General features: G+C 40.6%; 1 protein-coding gene and 1 long non-coding RNA gene across 4 annotated transcripts; one reads left to right on the forward strand and one right to left on the reverse strand.

Annotated features, from left to right (window-relative positions):
- The first annotated feature begins 5584 nt into the window (after positions 1-5584).
- On the forward strand, positions 5585-20460 carry LOC310699758 (palladin-like). Its single transcript, XM_083488279.1, has 5 exons — positions 5585-5769; positions 16340-16412; positions 16523-16655; positions 18629-18691; positions 19422-20460. Exons 2-5 carry the CDS (start codon positions 16405-16407, stop codon positions 19581-19583), a joined length of 366 nt encoding a protein of 121 aa, XP_083344405.1. The 5' UTR covers positions 5585-5769; positions 16340-16404; the 3' UTR covers positions 19584-20460.
- Positions 6799-13318, reverse strand: LOC310699764. 3 transcript variants are annotated; one of them, XR_014522225.1, is made up of 3 exons: positions 10791-13318; positions 8324-8424; positions 6799-7566 (listed from the first exon to the last, which is right to left on the reverse strand). It is a non-coding gene; the product is annotated as an uncharacterized lncRNA (long non-coding RNA). The 3 variants fall into 3 exon arrangements; XR_014522226.1 differs by having other exon boundaries at positions 8324-8438; XR_014522227.1 differs by lacking the exon at positions 6799-7566 and adding an exon at positions 7993-8049 and having other exon boundaries at positions 8219-8438.
- Positions 20461-21416: the final 956 nt, after the last annotated feature.

The following is a 21416-nucleotide window of genomic DNA, read 5'->3' on the forward strand; positions in this document are numbered from 1 at the left end:
CTCCTCCTCCAGGAGAGAGGGTGGTCCGCCCCACCGAGTCGGGCCTGCTCAAGCGTGGGAGCCTATAGTTAGAGCTCAGCTCCTTTTCTTGCCTTCCCCGCCCCCCCACGGAGCACATTTTCCTCGCCCCCCCAACCCCCGCATGTAGAATAGAAGCCCTCCAGCCTCCACGGTGCACAAACTCTCCCCTCTGCAACGAAGCGCTTTGTTGCATATCTTTGGTGAGGTTTTTAGGCAGTCTTGGTGCACCTTAAATCAGCGCTAATTGCGCCTGGACGAGTATTTACTTCCGAGTAGGCCCCCTTCTCCCCCCCCCCCCCGGTAGCACCTGACGTTGCTATTCGTATCATCAGGTTTGTTTGTTGATAATTTAATTGTTTTAAAAGCATCATGCTAAAGAGCTCTCTCCCAGACCCTTGGGCAAAACAGAAACACACACATACACAAACACAGAGATTGAGCCCTGCAGGTTTTATGAAATGAATGGATTCTGAATGCCTGTTTCAGTGGCTTGTCCGCCTTAGGCTGCTGGGCCAGACACCTGTTACACGGTGCAGTCCGTAAGCTGTGAGCGCTGCTACCTGCCGCCGAGACCACGTAACGACAGTCTTGAAAGACCTACATTGGCTCCCAGTACCTTTCCGAGCACAATTCAAAGTGTTGGTGCTGACCTTTAAAGCCCTAAGCGGTTTCGGTCCAGTATACCTGAAGTAGCGTCTCCGCCACCATCGTTCAGCCCAGACACTGAGATCCAGTGCCAAGGGCCTTCTGGCAATTCCCTCACTGTGAAAAGTGAGGTTACAGGGAACCAGGCAGAGGGCCTTCTCGGTAGTGGCGCCCGCCCTGTGGAATGCCCTCCCATCAGACATCAAAGAGATAACCATTACCTTCTATGCTGTTACTATTTTTTTATTTTTTTTTACATAAGTAAAAAGTGACCTTTCCCCATCTGGCATGGTGGTGTGCCTCGAGATTTTTTTCATGAAACAAGTGTGCCTTTGCCCAAAAAAGGTTGGGAAACACTGGTGTAGAGGAGTATGTGTGAGTGTGTAAAACCCACAACATCAGTAATGTTCAGAGGAGGTTCTATACACTCTACTTAACACCACTGAAAGTAGCGTCAGTAACTTTTACTTTTTACTGAATCGATCGAAAATGTAACAGGTTTTTTTTATACTTTGTGAAACACTTAGAAGCTTATTTTGGAATTAAGTAGCATAAATAATAAAAACCATCACCCTCATCATCATAGAATTGTAGTGTTGGAAGGGACCACTAGGGTCATCTAGTCCAACCCTCTGCAAGGCAGGATCTTTTTGCCCAACATGAGGCTTGAACCCATGATCTTGAGATTAAGAGTCTGCTGCTCTACTGACTGAGCTATCCCAGGGATATTATATTGCACATCTTTTTTCAGAGCAAGTTATTTTTACTTTTATTGCATCCCAACTCTGGATAGAAATATGAACTGTTTAACAAAAACAAATGCAGGTAAGGTACTCCATTACCTAGTCCACAAATGTGTTAACTGTCTTTACCATTGAGCTAAATGACCCTTGTGGTGCCTTCCAACCCTTCAGTTCTAATTATTATTATTATTATTATTATTATTATTATTATTATTATACTCTGCAGCAGGCGTGAAGAACCTGTGGCCCTCCAGATGTTGTTGGACTACAGCTCCCATGATTCCTGACCACTGGGCCATGCTGGTTGGGGCTGGTTGGAACTGGAGTCCAGCAATATATTGAGGGCTACATGTTTCCCATTCCTGCCCTGCAGGTCAATACCGGGGATAAAGAATTCTGGGAGATTTTAGCTGTTCTGTGCTTGGGACCTAAGCTTTGCTCTGCACACATCTTTGATCAGAGCACTAGCTGAACATTACCACCACGTTAAAATGGGACATAAAGCTCTTTAAAAAGCAATGTCTCCACCCAACTGCAGTCAAGTATCGGCAGAGGTGGACTTTGGTAATACGGTGCCCAGAGTGAGGATGAAATTTGGCGCCCCCTCCCGCCCATTTATTATTTTCACAGCAAATCCTTTTGGAACTATTTGTTAAAGAGCCGTCCTCCTCTCACCTTCCATTCTGCACATGTACTCAATTGTACTACAGTGGTACCTCAGGTTACAAACACCTCGGGTTACAGACTCCACTAACCTGGAAGTAGTTAAGAACTTTACCTTTACCGCCCTAAATTCATAGCTGTCAACCTTCCCTTTTTGGGGGGTGGGAAATTCCCTTATTCCAGCGCTGCTTCCCGCTGCTATCCCGGATTCAGTGGCATAGCGTGGGGGGTGCAGGGGGGGCCCGGCTGCACCAGGCGCAACATCTGCGGGTTAGGGGCGCAAATCCACGGGTTAGGGGGCGCAAATTACTTGCCTTGCCCGGGTGCTGACAACCCACGCTACGCCACTGTCCCAATTGTTGGATACCCCATGGACTGTCCCCGGGACAGGTGAGGCTGCTGATCCCTTATTTTCGAGGCTGCTGATCCCTTTTTTTCAAATCTGAAAGTTGACAGCTATGCCTACATCTGGCACTGGAAAATTAGGGTGGGGAGAAGGGCGGCCTTTTATTTTGCACATAATTACCTGTGTAAAGCAAAAGGCATTATTTCCATCAACTACCAGAGCTGGATTGGTTAGGAGGCTGTGGAAATGCCAATGGTGTGTTTTGTTTTATGTGCCTGTATCAGCATGGGCATTTGTGTGAGAAAGTGCATGTATGTGTGTGAGAGAGAGCAGTGAAAGAGAGGGAGAGAGTGCATTGTGCCTGAAAGTCTGTTGTGTGAGCGTTCACTATTTATGTGGTGAATGTGCATGTATGGTGAGCGTAGGTGTATATGGTCTGCAAATGGAGTGTGCATTTATGTCTATGCATATGTACATGCATTGACCACAATCACTGCGGGCATGCAGCCATTGGAGGGGTGGCTGACCATTAATGCGGCTCTCAAGTCGGGAAATGTTAGCCACCCCTGATCTACAACATAAATCAGCTGATTTTTTTAAAAAAAAAAATCTGGGAGTTGAAAGGCTCAATACACAGTGACCATTTATTGCTGTAGAAAGAAGCACAGAGGATACTAAGGCTGCAGTTTGTTGCTCTGATTAGTTCAAGTGAAAATGTTGATTCTTCTGCTCTCGTGCACATCACATAAGTGTGATATCTCTCTGTCCCATTTTGGAATGGTTTATGGGGTTTTTTAATTGCAGTGATATTTATTTGTTTTAAAACCATATTTTTTCTGTTTGTCGTAACCCACCCTGGGATCGACCTCATGGTGAAGTGTGAGTTATAAATCTTATACATACATACATACATACATACATACATACATACATTCTTACATGTTAATACTGATTGCTGATGAATACTTTTTAATTTGTAGTTTAATTCCAGCATTGTAAGGGTTAATCTGGTAGGTTTGCTTTCACTTTAATTCTTTGATGAGCCTTTAGCTTACAGCTGCGTTGAGCCTGAGTGTATGTATTTGTGTGTGTGTGTGTGTATCTGTATATAGTCTTGGAGTAATCCAGTTGCTCTAGAGGGTTGGTTTTTTTGGAGAAGCATTTAAGAAACCATTTTTTTTTGGTAAGTTTAAAGGCTTCAGTGTGCAAACTGGTTGCTATTTTATTTGCTTTAAAAAGTGGCTTTGCAATCTGTTTCTAGTTATATGGCTTCAAGAAAGTTTATAATTATATATTTGTTTATATATTTTATCATATATAAATTATAGCAATAGCAAATATAGTGTGTGTGTGTACACGTATATATACACATTATATTTACTACCACTATAATTTCTTTTAGGTATTTATGCTTATAAAGAGCTATAATTATAACTTTGTTGGTTTTACAATGAGAACACGTTGAGTCTTAGAGTCATCCTATATATGGTGACCATGAGAGTAAGCTCCATTGAGTTACAGGGACTTGCTTGATAGTCAGCTGATTATGTCTGATGGCTGTCTTGCAACAATTCCATTATTAAGGAAGAGGCTTCTGGAACATATGTCAGAAAACAAAGGCAAAGGAACAATGGCTTTTCCAAAGCCTCTGAGCCCAAGACTTTGACTGAGGCATGTTCTGAATGCAGGTACATATCTATCAGTCTATGAAGTGACTGCACACACCTCCCAGTACTTTTGTCATCAGCAGCTGCTGCTTAACGACAGTCATATCTCATTTCCTCAGAATGCATTTGAGGTCGTGCACAATGGCATCATCGGGGTCCTTCAGTCTGTAACAGGACTCCATTTCTGAAGATTTAGACCTAATGAATAAGTTGTCACTGTGGCCTGGCTGTTGTGAAAAAAAAACCAAAAACATTTCTGCATGGTTTGGGCAGCACCCTATTTTTGGTAGTGTATGGACACATCACCCACATAGGTTGGTTAAACCGTGTCAGCTGGCATGGAAAGGAAGCAGGGTGAGGCTTCCTGCATGTGTACATTTACTGTACAAATGTGTGTGTAGTTAGGTCATGTGGGTTTTTTTGGAAGCTGTCTCATGAACTGAGTCTTTGGGTGAGTTAGGCTCTTGGGAAGTTCTGCTTAGGGTGACTGGTGATCGCAGTGACAAAGACAACTTTATTTTCAGACAGCAGAGGTATTCCAGGTTGCAAAAAGCCTCGTGACGGTGGAAAGGCCTCATCCAGAGGTTTAATTCCTTCTTACCCTTCTTCTGCCATGGTCTTCAGTTGAGGGAACCATATTAACACCAGTACTGAAATTACTGATGTAACCAGTGCTATTTTTTTAGGGGGGTACTCAAGTGTACACAGTACTGGCACCTCTTTTTGCTGTTGTTAAAAAGTGTGGCACTTCCTTCAACAATTTCATGGTGGGTACCAGCACCTATTTTTCTAGAAAAAAAGCAATGGATGTAACTGACCTTTAAATTTTGTGTTGACTCCCAAGCTTTCTACTTGGGTGGGCTAGTGGTCTGGAAGAATAACATAAATTAAGGCTGCAATCCTAGACACTTAGCCAAGGAGGGACTTAACTTCTGAGTTAAGGATAACACTGTAAAGCTCTCTGAACTGTTTCCAACTTTTGCTTTGTGTGCCAGTCAATTCTAAACTTAGCTTTAACTGTCTTCTTGTTGTATTATATGTTTCTAGACACATTCTTGTCCAAGAATTAGATATGTTTAATATTAAATGCTAATGTATTGAGGTGTCACTGGTAGTTGTGCACAGTAGTGCTGTGAAAACAATGTTCAATTTCATGTTCAGATAAACAATTTATTTATTTTTAAGCAGGAATTCAGGCTCAATTAAATGACTCAATATGCTTTCTCTATTTCCTGGAGGAAGCAAATAAATGCAGAATGGTGTGACATACTTATCTACATTTAAGTCATTTCTGTTCCTCTTAAAATAGAGACTGCCTTGAAATTTCCTTAGCTGCTGGTGTTACACATGCATGTGCTGATGTCATGCAATTTGTTTACAGACCTTGTTACCCAGAGGTTAGTATACGAATTAGCTCAACAATCACTTTCTGGCAGTGACAGTTCAGGCCCTGGTGTTCTACCTAGTAATCTTGAGTCAGCTGACAAAAAGACAGAAATCTGAGCATACCCTGAGATCACTTCCTCAATTTATCCCTAAGTGATTAGTGTGACACCCAGTAGCTCAAGGGTCTACCAACGGCTTAGCCTCCGCTCATGGAAGGCCACCCTTTGAAAACTTTTGCGGTGCGATTTGCATGCAACATTTTCCAAGGAGATTGATGAGTCTCAGCAGGGACACTCAGGTTTGAACAGTAGAGTCCTTTCTGGAAGATTGTATGACCAGAATTTTTTTGTATTTGTTTTTACTGCTTATACAAACACAAACAGGTATGTAAAAACAGCATGTCATTTAACCATCGGGCAAAAAAAAAAAAAAATCTGATCACAGCTTTGTGATTACAATGCTAAGCCCTGACAGTGCTTTGGGGTGTTGTACACCCTTTGTGTTTTGTAATAAGGAGGTTGCGTTGCTCTTTGTTTGTTTTTCAGGTGCAATGGCAGCACGTTAAAAAACCAAAGCACAGCTTCCAGGCTTTCGCTTTCAGCTGGAAGAAAGACCTCTGCTTTAGCCCTGCACTTGAGCTGCTTGACAGGCCAGTAGATTTATGCACCATCAGCTGCTTCTATATTAAATGCTACACACATAGTTAAAATTAGAAGTTAATCAGATCAGGTTTCCAAGAGTGGATTCTGCTATACATCCCTCAGACAGGCCGGATCCATGGCCTGGGCTTCCTAGCGCTAATGGATAGATTGTCTGGCAGGAATACAGACCTCTGCTATTCCGTTAATCCAAAAAATCCGCATCCACTTGCTATCAAAACACCTAATTATGTTTGTGGTATATTTTCAGGCACTGCTGCACTCCTCTAGGAAAGAACTTGCAAAGAAGCAGCACTCTGCAAAAGGCAACGTGTAAACATGCAATTTGCTTTTATAAAAGATAGTATATTTTACTGTGGATTTAGTGGCCAGAAAGACAGTGTATAAAAATTCAGAGGTGTGGTGGTGTTGTTGTTGTTGTTTTGGGGGGAAGGTAGTGGGAGGAAGACAGCAGCTGATGTACAAGCCCAACCTATACAACAACAGGATAGCCATGATTTGTTGTTGTTCTCTTGCAAATGCCATATCGGTTCTGGACTTTTACTTTCAGGAATCAGTATGAAGAAGAACAAATACATAGATCACACTCACCTTCATTTTAATTGGGCAGCCATTTGTTCATCTTTGATTCTGAATATTTCAAAATTCTTACCTTGAGTAATGAAAACTTGCATCTACAGGGTAAACATCGGTTCAAGTGTAGCCTTCCATATGCTGCAGCACACTGTCCATTATGTACTCCAATCCATTTATCATGGTTCTTACTGGTGCCTATCCTTCATTCTTTGAGCCCCATGGGATGATTGATCAATTCCGACTTTATTAGCTTTTTTTGAAATGTGTGCTTGTGAAGAATACATCTAAATTCAGCACTGCATCCTCTAAATTTGCAGTGTTGGGTGTATTTTATCTTCTCTTTGAATCATTAGATTGTCTCTGCTTGAAAGTGCATGGTTTTGGCAAGATTGCATTATTCTTCAATTTTAGTGGCTTTAAGTTGACCTGTGATAAATCCTTGTTTTCTCAAGTTGCAATGTTTTCCCATTTGAGGACAGCTGAATCAGTTGTCTAAGTGTCTGAGAAATTAGGTTTTGGACTTATTTAATGAGAAGTGAGATAAACCATTTGTCATGAGAGCACATTATGGCAGTGAATTTCACCAAGTGCACAGCTAAACATTATATGTAGACAATTTCCTGTTCAAAAGTGTGCTAGCCCTTCCAAGGCAGTCAGCTAAGGTAGGAAACAATGACCTGTGCTCTCATACAATCTGCAATAGGAGCACTGTATTAACAAAGGACTCTGCGATTACAACCTTAAGAAATAGTCTGTTACAAGATGCTGAAAAACATATCTCTGTATGCATCAGTGGCTCCCTGTTGCACTTTGTAGAATGATTACAAGTGTTTGCTTCACATTCAGCCATTTTCACAGATCTGTGAAAAGATGGATAGTATTACTGCAATGTGCTGTGTGCAGTGCCACTCTTGAAGACTTCTTAGAAGCCACAGCAGGTGCGGCTTGCTCCAGATTAGCAAGTGTTTGCTGTTAGGACCATATCCATATTACCCAATTTCTACAAAAAGAAGAGACTCTGGCTTCCTACCTGCTTCCGGGTGCAGTTAAAGCTGACATTCCATTAGAAAGCCCTACATGACTTGAGTTGTAACTCTTGTAAATCCTTGCTCTTGGTGAGCTAAACTAACGATGGGGGGAAAATGTAGCTGAAGCTTTTGCAATATAAGGGCTGGAGTTTGATTTGTACAGTCATTGTATAAATTGGTTTACCAAACTGTATAGGACAGGGATTGGTGATTACCAAGTAGGGAGGTGGAGCCTACCAGTGGGTTGCAATAAGGCTTTTGTACTCGAGAACAAATGGCTCAGAGCAGCAGCTACTAGGTCAGGTGATGAGATTACTAGACCTTCAGTACCTCACCAAAATCCATTTTGTTGTTAGAACAAAAATGTTTTGATTTGTGGCTCAGGCTGGATCATAGGAAGATGCCAGTATTCCAAATTAGACCATTGGCCCATCTAGCTCTGTATGCCCACACTGACTAGCAGCAGCTCTCCAGCGTTTCAGACAGGGAGTTTTTCCCACTCCTTCCTGGTGAAGGCAGCGGCCAAACCTGGGAATTCTTGCATGCAAATCATGTCTTCCACCACTGAGCGACACCTCCAAGAATGTACCTGTGTCCTGCTGAGAATATAATATTTCCTCTTGCACAAATTGACAAAGTTTGTTACTTGACAGGGTTATCCACAAGTGCTAGGAGTAGCAGCTGCCAGATCTGTAGAACAGAAACTAGAACATTCAGGTGGGACCTGCACTAAAACATTTCACTGAACAGCACTCCTGTTCAAGATGTCAGCAAGCCACATGCTTTTCCAGAGTACTGTACATTTCCCCAACACCACTGCCCAGCAGACATTCATTATGGCCTCTTAACGCATACAGTTTTCTTTGGGCTGTTCTGGGATTCGCACCCCCACCCCCTTGGGTTTTTAAGTACTTCTGCAAAAACTTTGTTTCCCTTAGGCCTGCTGATACCTCCCTCTTGAGCATGGTTATACCAGGTCTGTTGCTTGGAGAATGAGTTTTGCTATTAGTATACAGTGGTGCCCCGCAAGACGAATGCCTCGCAAGACAAAAAACCCGCTAGACGAAAGGGTTTTCCGTTTTTCAATGCGCTTCGCAAGACGAATTTCCCTATGGGCTTGCTTCGCAAAATGAAAAAGCCTTGCGAGTCTTGCGATTTTTTTCGCCCCCCCCTTTTCTAAGCCGCTAAGCCGCTAATAGCCTTTTAGCCGCTAAGCCACTAAGCCTTTAATAGCCGCTAAACCGCTAATAGCGCTAATCCGCTAAGCCGCTAATAGGGTTGCTTCGCAAGACGAAAAAACCGCTAGACGAAGAGACTCACGGAATGGATTAATTTCGTCTTGCGAGGCACCACTGTATATGATTTGGTGCCAATGGAAGCTTGCCTTCTGATGCAAATAGCTGTCATCAGGACCATGGAAGGAGAATGGTTGAACTCTCCCTCCTCACCCAGTCCCATTTCTGTTCTTTCTCTCCTCCCACCTCCTGCCTCAGGCCAGCTGCTAATCAAACTTTTTAAAAGCATGCACATTAACTGCATTCACAGAGTGTTGTGTCATTTCAGACTATAGAATTGTAGAAGAGCAGGAGCCACAATGTTTGTGTCAAATAGTAATTCAGGGCTGCTTCTGGGACAGCTAAAGACTACCTCATCCCAGGATAGCAAAAGTACTGAATCATGCTCATAACCAATGTCCACAATCTTAGCAATGTCTCCTTGAGTTACATGTTGGCCTTTATATGGATGGACGCACCCAGGGAGTGGGATTCTCCCCCCCACCCCCACTTCTAAAGTGAATTTAGACCTAGCGCTTGGCAATGGGTTCTTAAAGTAGCAAATAAGGGTTTCCCCCCCAAACTATTTATTTCAGATTTCAAAGTACTTTTGAGCAGTTGCATAGCCCTGTGAAAGTTTCCTCAACACTTAAAAGATTCTCTGAGAGACCAAGCAAAACCTGTTTCTGATAACATTTTGAGGATGGCCAGTTTGTGTGGAATTTCTGAAATGTTTATAAAGAGCACAGAACTAGGAAATACCTTTTTATGGCAGTAAGAAAGAACAAAATGCAGGTATTAAAAACAAAAAGCCAGCAAAATTAAGGAATCAGTGGCTTTAGAAAAGAAATTGCACACAGAGAATGGACTGTTCCTAACCAAATATCTTTATTTTAGCTTCAAGGATGCAGACATCTTTAAAAAGCACAATTCAAATTGTACTAAATAAATGCTAAGTTAATTTTTCTCTCATCCTCTATTTGGCTTGCAACTGAGCTGTTCTGACTGGATGTTGACTTTTAAATACCCCTCTGCCCTGTTAGCACGAATTTCTTGGCATTTCTTCTCTTCTCCCTGTCATAACTTAATGTGGGCATATATCCCCTACATAGTCACCCACAAAAGAACACGTTCCAGGGATTTTCTTGCATCCTTGGGGAACCCACTGACTTTCATTAATTTTTAGAGAAGCAGCTCAGGGAACAAGCATGGGGCAGTTACTTTCAAAGGGGTTGCTGACAGATGAGCAAATAAAAATAGCTGGGGGAGTAGAGATCAAATTAAGAACTCCATAGTCTCAGAACAAACAAAAAAAGCCCCATGGATCCTAGTGTCTATTATTGCCTTGCATTAGTGGTTAATTGACTAAAAGAAGGAAGAAAAAGAAGTCCTGAAAACCATAGAAGCCATGCAGGGGAAAGGCACAGATAAGTATCTATCACACCCTCTGGGGCCAGTGATCTTCAGTCCTTAATTCCAGGTATGTGAGATCTAGCTAAGAATATGCAGTGATGAGGAAGATACCTTACAAATTTGTCCCTGATTTCCTAATCTGGATTGGTTTGTTAACGTACAACTAGCTGAACTGAAAACATACTGAAAGTCTACTTGCCTTTCTCCTGGGTGCCAAGTAAGGCCATCTATTTTCCATTTTGTTCCCTTAATCCTCTCCACGTTTAAAAATCTCAAATCCAAGAGAGATTTTATCTTGCATCCTTTTTTAAAAAAAAATGTGGAGAGCCCAACCAAGTTAGTTTTGAGTTAGTACAGTCATGTACCTACCTCTGAGCTCCAACTTCTTACTGGGCCTCTGGATGCATCACAATACAATTCAAGAATCTGGAGAAGAGGAAGCATCTACAGGGGCTTTTCACATAAAGTTCTTCACAGGTGCTAGTACTGGTGGAAATATGACTGGCAATATCATGTCTGACACCACCAGCAGGCAAATGATGATGATGATGATCAAGGAAACAGTAAAGGGCCACCATGAAAAAATTCCCTTGGATTTTTGCTATTGTTGAATGGCTTTAACAGATCTGCCAAAAGGTAAATCTTTGCCACTAGGAGGCTCTGCAAGAATAGCTTCTTAGGAAACATAATTCTTTACTAAACAACTAAGATCTGAGGGCGGAGAAGAGAACTATCCTCCCTGAGTTACATACTATTGTTTCTGTATTAATTCCATTTTGGTATATGGTTATTTCCCTGCCCCACCCCCTTGTCACTGGATGTCTTCCAACAGCGGTTAATTTCCTCTGAATGGGAACAAACATTCTGCAGGAATGTGGTTTCTAGTGACAGATTAGCCTTATAACACTCTAAGTCTATGTTGTGTAGTTTTCCTACCTAGAAACATAGTGTTGGAAGGAGCCACTAGGGTCATCTAGTCCAACCCCTGCAGTGCAGGAATCTTTTGCCCAACATGGGGCTCAAACCCATGACTCTGAGGTTAAAAATCTCATTCTCTACCAACCGATCTATCAAAATTGCCAGTGCTTAGCTCTCAAATATCACGAGCCTTCTCATGGGATTAGCAGTACAAGTAATGACATGTTTTTAGCTGGCATCTCTATTATATGCTATGTCTTCTTCAAAGGCAAAATATCCAGGAGCCTTTTAAAAAAGCTGGATCTGTTCTTAAATGCTACCAAATACATTTTTAAAGGCTTTGTAAAAGTTGGGACCTACAAACCTCACGCACTGAATGCTTACTGGGCTTTCTACATCTCTATGCTGTATACAGGAGTCTCTTGTGACTAGCATTTAGCACATTTTAGAAATTCATTTGAGAACGTTAATTCTCTTCCTTCTTGTCACCTGTCATGTTGGCTCAGATGATCACATTAAGCTTTTACTTCCTTGCTCTATATATTCCTGTTCGTCTGTAAAAAAAATACCAGATGAGCAAATTCTGTAAGAAAATCCTCTTACAGAATTGATTGCCATAGGATATTGTGATGTCTCTTAGCTGACCCCTACTGCTGATTCAGAACTTCTTCAGGGCTACATTTGATTGAGAAAACACAAAACTCTCTTACCTTAGCAGCCTTGTTGGAATCCAAACTCAGAATAATAAGGCCAACCACAAATAAAATGACAGAAAAATGCATGATTAAAATAGATAATTCAGTTAAAAAATGCAGCTTTTAGTTCATATTTGTTCTGCATCATCAGTGACCGGAACTAATATACCACCATTACGTAAAATATGAAAAATTACATGGCAACACCAGCCAGACTTCAATTTTGTGTTTTCTCAATGCACTGGAGGCAACTACCTTGCATTTTGCGATTTAAACAAACATGCAAAGTGAAAGACATACAATCAGAGGACTAAGTTCATGTTGTGTAAAAGTCTATAGCAAAACTCCCATTTGATTTTATTGGTTTTAGGTGAACCACTCATCTGTTAATGAATGCCTTTGTTCCTTCTCAGTTTTACAGTCATGATATATCAAATTCATGAGATAGTAACATTTATGTTACTAAATAGCCCATGGATCTTTGGAAAAGTGGGTCTTTTAAAACACCCCTTTGTTTCTAAACGTGTGTCACTAATCTTTCCAAGTAATATATGAAGTATTTTAATTAAAAATCAAAATTCCTTGTAGATTCTCTCATTGTTGGTAAATAAACAAGGAGATTTTAGAAAAGTGACTTGTCTCTTTGGGTGAATTAAGGAATAGCCATGTTACTGTTGAACTACTTGTAACTCCCTAACTCAGCCTTGAGGCATCTAAAATTGAACCACAGGCAACACTTCTATCATATTGCTTCTCCAAAAGCATCCTTATTCATTCAACTCCTGTGTCCATTCAAACCTGGAAAGGGATGTAAAGGTAATGTGCATAAAACAAAATGTAAGAACCCAAATAGAATTTTAAAGCACTGTACACCATAGATGTTCAGCATGCAGACAATCCTGTTAAAATAGCAATTCAATGAGATTTTTGAATGTGGTTTGCATAATTCATCATATCCATAGTTAGTGGAAGACTTTACAGATAGACCATGTTTATTTAACAGCACAAGACACACCCATGCATTAGAATGAATCCTGTCTTACCTCTTTACCAGGGGGTTTCAGATATTCCTTTTCCCACCCCCACCCTTCACCCAAATGAGGTTATTTCAAAATCTACCAGAAGAAATGTTAGTTGCTACAACAGATTTAATAGTCTGTCTACTTTTCAGATCTCTGGCAAAGTGCTTCATGAAGCCTTCATAATATTTTCCTAACCCTCTCTGTATTACATCTGTCCCTGTCCTGGAGACAGCATAATTGTGCAAACATCTCAGCTATTCAGGTAGTCGTCATTATTGTTTGTGTCAACAGCATGATTGGTATGTACCTTATTATAATCTTGGTGTTGGGTTGCAAAGGTCCTCCTCTCTTCATCTGGCTGAGTCTAATTCCGTCATCTTCACTAAGATCTAAAGTTACACCAAGTAAAGGTTGCCATTTACGTGGAACACTGAGGTTGCTAAAATGACTCCCTTAGGTACAGTCTATGCTATTTCTTCTTCCAAGGACACAGTCAGGACAATGCAGAGGTTTTTGCCAAAGCAAATTAGAAACTCTTGATGTACAGATACGTGGAGTAAAGCACCAGTTTTGTTTCTCCTTACCAGTTACGAATATGTTGTACTGTTACATTGATGAAGCTGTTCTTGAGTAATGTGAAATTATTCAAATGTGATCTTAGCTTCTTGGGTCAATTGGTAGCAGGATGATTCAACCTTGCATCATCACATTTTTGACAAATCTGATTGTTAAAATTAATCACCAAAGTTTCCTGGTAAGCTACACCCTGTTATAACTTTGTTCCCATAAGTGTAGAGTACCCAATGGAGGCTGAAATGCCCAGTACAAGGTTAGTTATATTACAAGTGTGCTAAAGTGTCTGTGGAATTGAGTTCTTTAGGGTGGCAAGGAAATTGGTTCATTGGGATCTCTCATCTGGGTTATCTGAGAGTGTTCCCTCAGCTCAGAATCTTCTTAAACTAGAATAGATCTGAATTGTAGAGAGCCTTATGAGCTTTTACACCAATTGATGTATCCAATACAGCGGTACCTCGGTTTACGAACTTAATCCGTTCCAGAAGTCCTTAAACTGAAACCATTCTTAAACCGAGGTGCACTTTCCCTAATCAGGCCTCCCGCCGCCGGTGCCCTTCCACCATTCGGATTCCGTTCTTAGACCGAGGTAAAGTTCACAAACTGGGACACTACTTCCGGTTTTGCGGAGTTTGTAAACTGAATAGTTTGTAAACAGGGCTGTTCTTAAACTGAGGTACCACTGAAAGTCCTACTCAGAGCAGACCCAATGAAATTAATGTACCTAAGTTAGACCTGTCTATCTATTTCACTGGGTCTGTTCTAAATAGGACCAACACTGGAAACAACACCCAATTTTGATATTTTATTAAATTATTCATAAACTGTCTTCTATCCAAAGATTTCACTGTGGAGCATTTTATTGAAATTTGCACGCAGCAAAAGAGTGAAAGAAGAAAGCATGTCTTTGGAATGTTGTAACATTCTAAAATAAAGTCAAGATCCAGCTCTTCATTTCTGGTTTCAATGGCTCTTGCAATTTCTAAGGTTATTGTCATTTTAAGATATTCATCACCATTTTCTTTTATTCAGGTTGCAGTGCTAAGGACCCTTATTTCCAGGAGGTAAAATCCACTTCCTGAAGCAGTAAATGCTATTTGAGAAGTTCAAAGAAATAACTAAGAACATCTTAAGGAAAAAGTAGCCCCAAAGTAGACTTTGAAAATTGAGCTATAAACATTTCCATTTAAACATTATCGTGTAACATCCCATATTACATGGTAATAATGTAATCCTGACATGCCTTCCTATTTAGCATGTTTCTCTATTATTATTATTATAAATTATTATAAATTATTTACTTTCTTAACGATACTGAGACTGTTCATTTTATTTCTGTTCCATACCTAGTAGTTATTATTATTTTTATAAATAACTGGTTGTTATTGTTGTTGTTGTTTCCATTTATTCGTTTGTCATCTTTATATCCCACCTTTCCTCTAAAGAGCTCAAGGTGGTGTACACAGTTCTGTCCCTCCTCATTTACTCTCCACAACAACCCTGTGAGGTAGGTTAGACTGAGAGGCAGTGACTGGCCCAATGTCACCCAGTAAGCTTCATGGCTGCGTGGAGTATTCAAGCTTTGGTCTACCAGGTCCTGGGGCAACCCAGGCAGGTGGGTTGGGAATAATAATAATAATAATAATAATAATAATAATACCTACACATACATACACACACCCACACCCACACACACAGTGATATCTGTAATGACAAATCTTTACATGGCCAAGAGTGGCATCACTGCAGTCAGGGAGTAGTGCAAACTCCCGGCAATACTGTGCCACACTGAACTTATCTACCGTATTTAAAGAGCTAACAATTACACAGAGGAGGAGAGAGTGAGGTCACTTCTACACCAAAACATTTAAAGCACACTTAACAGTTGTGGCTTCCCCACAAAGACTCTTGGGAACTGTAGTTTAAGGGTGCTGAGAGTTGCTTATTGCTTTATTTATATATTATATTTGTATCCCACCCTTCTTCCCAAAGGAACCTGCAGCAGCAAACAGCAAGATGTTAAAGCAGTACAATTTAAAATCAAATAAAAAAACTCACACATTTAAAACAGTTGCTTTGAAGCCCCTTACAGAGCTGCAATCCCCAGTGCCCAAAACAAACTTGAGTTATTGGGACTCTTTGGGGGAAGCTATGACTGTTTCAAGTGGTATAAGAGCGCTTTAAATGTTTGGTGTGGATGTGACCACAGGCAGAGAACTGGATCGAGAGCTGCCAAGCCTAAATTTAGGGCTCTTCCTACAATGCATGTTTGCTGCAGGATTTGCAGTACAATCAGGGGCAGCTTTTCCTGTCCCTGCAAGACACTTTGGCAGGGATGGTGGCCAAATGTTCCCTGCCAGCTGCACAAATATTACTAGCTATTGTTAAGTCTAGATATCTGTCTTGGTCCAGAATTCTTGGAGGTTGCCTGCAGTTATAAGAATAACATATGATTAAAAAAGCTTAATCTCTAGAGGACCTTTCAAAAAGTTGAAGAGGCTGCAGCATTGTATTTTCACTTATGTTTTCATCCAGAGGTGATACTGCTAGAATTGTAATAGTGCCGTCCTTTCCATGGCATGCTGTCTGCCTGACATTCAGTTTTCACCATCCCAATCTATTAAACTTGCTCATTGGTTCCCCTCAGGGCGAGGGAAGATAAAGTGAATTATGTTTAACATACAAGCCTGATTGATCTTGTTTCCTCTAGGTTTACAAGGAAATCCTGACCAAGCTCTTCTCTGTGAGTGTCAGCATACTGGCTGGGCCAGAGGAATGTCACAGTAAGTGAAGAAGTTCTCCATTGTATGCATAATCACCCAATAAAAACGTATGTCCGTCTCCCAGTAAGCTGTGCTTATTATTGTTTCTCCCCTGCCCTCAATACACTTAGGACCGAGCGGAAAACTTCCAGCCTGTCACTGACCATTGGATCACCAGACAGCGGAGAGTTTAGCAGCAGCAGCAGCAAAGCATGTCGCAGTTATTCCACTTTAATTCAGCCGTTATCCACTGACCCTCAAAGAGTAGGTTAAACACTTCCTGTTCCCTTTGCATTAATTTTGGCAAAACGTTGACTCCTGCATTGAAATTCCAGTTTGTCTGCATTGGTTTATTTCTCCCCCCCATTTAAAACATGTCTGGCTGGGGTTGGGTTGTTGTTTTTTGGCATCTATCAATGAGAGGATTAGAAGCAGTCATGTGGCTACCCTGGAGCTTAGCCATTTGTCATATTCTTCCAAAGACATTTAAGAAAGGACAGTTGGATCAAAGCAGCTACTTAGTATAGAGATGGAGAATTCAAAACATCCAGGGATTTAAATGCCTTTCAAGTTGTTAGGGGAAAGTGTGGGGAGAGATTACATCGGTTTCTTTTTATAAGATTCTGCTAAAGTAAAAAGGCAAATATATTATCAGTGGTAGAATTTTTTGTACACTATATTAACTAGTAGGCAGTTTCAGGCAGCCCCTATGGAATTGGCTTTCTTGTAAAGAAGTTTTAGAGACATGAATATCTCTTTACAAATGTACAAGTTGTGAATGCAGACAAGCACGCAGGTACCACAAATCCTGAAAGGAGCATGGAGTCCCCCAAAAACAAACATAGCATGCCTACAGTTTGAAGCTTGTTCTTTCCAACTCCCATCCATGTATGTGTTGTTCACAAGTTAGTATCCACCAGCCATCAAAAGCAACTGAAGGTTCTTCTAGCCATTAATGACCATTGAATAAACTCATTTAGCAAAAAGCTAAAGAAAATATATTTATTGACACAGGTGTATCCATATGTCCAAATCTACAGCAATCAGCATAATTTGCCAATGTTTCCTTCCTTATTTCAATAGTCGATAGGAAGAAATCAGTTGTAAAAATGTAAAATATTCTGATGACTTGGTTCTTCATCTGTCAAAGGCAAGAGTTCCTACTTATTCCAGAATCCCAAATTTCTATATTGCAGCTGAAATACTTTCCAAAAGGCAGATTCCCCCAACTGGTGTCCATCAGATGTTTTACTGGCTGGGGCTGATGGTAGTTGTAGTCCAAAACATTTGGAGGGTACCAAGTCAAGGAAGCATATCTAGAAGCTGTGGACACTTAAGTACCAAGGACTAGGTCTGGTTTACATGTTAACAGTCATAATATGATGGTTACCACATAATTGACTATTCCTGTTCAGCAGCTCACAGTGCAAGCTAGTTGATTTCCATAAGTGATGAGAAGAACCCCATGCCATGGAGGGTTGTGTGCCGCCACAACTCCCCATTACCATGACCCTGTGAGAATCCCAGGCTGCTGACCTCTTATGATGGGACAAGCAGATGAGCTACGTGACTTGTTCGAATTAATAGCATTACATTGGCATATCTAGGACACACATCTAAAACTTCAAGTGGAGATGCCTTAAAACAGTGATGGCCAAACTTGGCCCTCCAGCTGTTTTGGGACTACAATTCCCATCATCCCTGACCACTGGTTCTGTTAGCTAGGGATGATGGGAGTTGTAGTCCCAAAACAGCTGGAGGGCCAAGGCACCACTGCCTTAAAACCATAACTCATTCATTTTCTTCCATAAAACTTCCATTTTTCTTTTTTCTAATAAGGGATTTTTTTCTATTTTTTATTTTTTGGTATGGAGAGCGTAAATCATTATTATCAGAAGAGAACTGTATCATAGATAACCTAGTGTGCAAACTCCAGATAAAGTTCTTAGAAGTTGTTTTTTCCTTTTGTCAGAAGTGAACGATATGCAGCTTCTCTGGAAATAATAATAATAATAAATAAATAAATAAATAAATAAATAAATAAATAAATAAATATTTATACCCCGCCCATCTGGCCACTCTGGGCAGCTTCCAACAAAACACTAAAATACAATAACCTATTAAACATTAAAAGTTTCCCTAAACAGAGCTGCCTTCAGATGTCTTCTAAAAGTTTGGTAGTTATTTTTCTCTTTGACATCTGGTGGGAGTAATATATCTTTTTTTTTAACATACAGATGCAAAACCCATCAAAAAACCAGACTGGATCCACATATGAAGCTGCCCCTGTATTTATAAAGGTAAGTAGCATAATCTAGACAGCAGCAGATTGTAGCCAAAGATGCTGTGGCAGGAGCGGAAAGCATTTCTGCTCACAGGAGGCAGGTTGCTAAATCTCCCTCCCAGGGTTTGATTGCTATACAGTGGTACCTCGGGTTACAGACACTTCAGGTTACAGGTGCTTCAGGTTACAGACTCCACTAACCCAGAAATAGTACCTCGGGTTAAGAACTTTACTTCAGGATGAGAACAGAAATCGTGCGGTGGCAGCGGGAGGCCCCATTAGCTAAAGTGGTACCTCAGGTTAAGAACAGTTTCAGGTTAAGAACGGACCTCCAGAATGAATTAAGTCCTTAACCCGAGGTACCACTGTATAGGAAATGGAATGCTGGGCTAGACATCCTTTGCAGGGCTTTTGTGTTAATCTGCTTCCCCTTGGAATCTACCTCCAGATGTTCCCTCTTGCTCAGTGATATCTCTTTGAAATATTCTCCATATTTCAAAAAGTGAAAATCCACAACTGCAGCTAGAGGTTTTATTTAAGTGGTATACAAATTATTTTAAATAATACTGTTCATTTCATCTTTATTCTGACAATCTCTATACAGCTGAATTACAAAAATCTCTAAGCAGTGTACAAGAAAATAAAAATCCAGTTCCAAACTGTTGATCCCCAGTTTCTCTCTAAGCAAAGTAAGTGTGGGGAAGTCTTATGTCATGCCTATTTACAGTACTTTTTAACTCCTTCAGGGTCTTCAAAACATTAGCACTACCAACGGCCAGCTAGTGGTGTTTGAATGTCGAATACGGGCATCACCCACTCTTCAAGTTCACTGGTACAGAGAGCACAATCAAATAATCGATTCTGCAGACTTCCGAATATTGAGAAAAAGTAGGTTTCCTGATTTTTAAGAAAACTTCTGTATCTACTACCCAAATTTCCAATTTCAATTTATAAAAGAAAAAAGATTGTTTCTATCTGTGGAATTTAACAAATCTAAACAAGCTGTAATCTGCAAAAATGTCTCCAGTTTGTGTACAGTGTTCAGCAAATCCTGTTGAAGTCAATGAGACTTAAGCAGCCAATAGTTGAATAGCACGGCAAACCTAACAATTAAATATCTACTTGCTGAACAAAATGCAGTTAAATATTACAAGCTTCTACCATGAAACATGCAGTCCGATACTACACGTTTACTCAGATCTCATTGATGTTTCAAGGAAAATACGCTATTGGATTAATATATGTATGACTGCATTATAACCAGGTGTTTATGGGGTTGTGTGACTGCTGCTGAACTGCATCTCTCCTGTTGGTGTCCATGGTAACATCTAGTAAAAGAAATACATGACTGTCCTGTTCAGCATTTCCCCATTATCTGCAAGTACCAGCCAATGAATGGGAACAGGGATAGAGGCGTGCTGAGCCAATGCCTTTTCATGTGTTTTCTTTTGCTAAGGAGAGTTTAGATGATATTAGGAAGAGACATGTGGATTGGCAGCAGCCAGATGTCTGCATAATATCTAGTTAGCCCCTAAAAAGCTTTTATATTGGCCTTTTGGTAATGGAGCTTTCAAAAGTGTGGCCCATGGACTTAGGCTGTGTACATGTGACATTTTATTCTAGAATCAGTGGAGACTATTTGTTTTTGTCTACATAGTCCACACACAATCTAGATTTTTTTGCCCTTGAAAAGCGCTTCTTGAGAAACCAGTTTATTTCTGAAAATAAAAGCTCACTGCAGATTTAGTCTGCATTACCTCATAGTGTGTCCATTTGGAACAAGATCAAAATAGATACAGGTGGTCTTGAGTCTTGGCAGCAGGTGTGTGTGTCCACAGGTGCCCAACATTGTAGGTAGAGTATAGCAAGATTGCAATCACCACTTCAAGGGGAAGGTTTTCAAACACATATCATGTACCCTCTTTGGACAACAAGATCTGAAATCAATCTAGATTAAGGTTACCAGATTGTTTTCAATGAATCTGGGGACACTTTTCAACATCAATGGATTTTGTATGGGGACTGTCCCCGGGAAACAGGGACGTCTGGTAACCTTAATCTAGATTAAAAGCATGTGGAGGACAAGCATGTCTAATTCCAGACTGAGAGAAACTACATTTTTATGCTGCAAATGAATTAATGTGCCCACACATTCTTGATTTCTAGTTAATTAAGACAGAAATGAAGAAAATTGCTCAAGCAAAATTATATGCAAATATCTCCTACCACAGATACATATGTAAAATAACAATTAAACTATTGTGTATTCCTGTTGTTTTGGGGCCTAATGCTAGCTTAGGGTTGACAGAAAACTAATTTTGCTCTACAGCCTCATGGAAGGCCAACAGGTCTAGTAATGCTGGCAAGGAAATAAGTGCTTAGTTGTATCTTAAGGTTCACAGCTTGTGTCTTTCAGATCTTAATTTTCAGTAGGCTTCACTAAACTATTAAGATCAATAGTCTTTCCATTGAGTGAAATGCAGTACAGATTGCACTCTTGGCATAATTTGATTGAAACCTAAGGTCAAAACCTAATAGTATTGACTATTGTTAAAGTGTTTGATTAAGTGGCTTTGTCCCAAACCGTACAGGAAAATATTTGATATGCAGTATATGCTGAGGCACTGGAGATCAGTACTGAATAAGAGCAGCAATTTAACCTCTGCTCTGTGCTTTTCCCAGACTTCAAGCACGCTCTCTCAGTTTCAGCTCTTTTCTAACAATGCATCCCTCCTCCAGCC

This window comes from Podarcis liolepis, assembly GCF_965112155.1.
Source record: "Podarcis liolepis genome assembly, chromosome: 2".
Lineage (NCBI taxonomy): Eukaryota > Metazoa > Chordata > Lepidosauria > Squamata > Lacertidae > Podarcis > Podarcis liolepis.

Coding starts and splice junctions, on each gene's coding strand:
- LOC310699758 (XM_083488279.1), top strand. Junction 16,656..18,628: donor TATCCACTGACCCTCAAAGA/GTAGGTTAAACA, acceptor TTTAACATACAG/ATGCAAAACCCATCAAAAAA. Junction 18,692..19,421: donor CTGCCCCTGTATTTATAAAG/GTAAGTAGCATA, acceptor TAACTCCTTCAG/GGTCTTCAAAACATTAGCAC.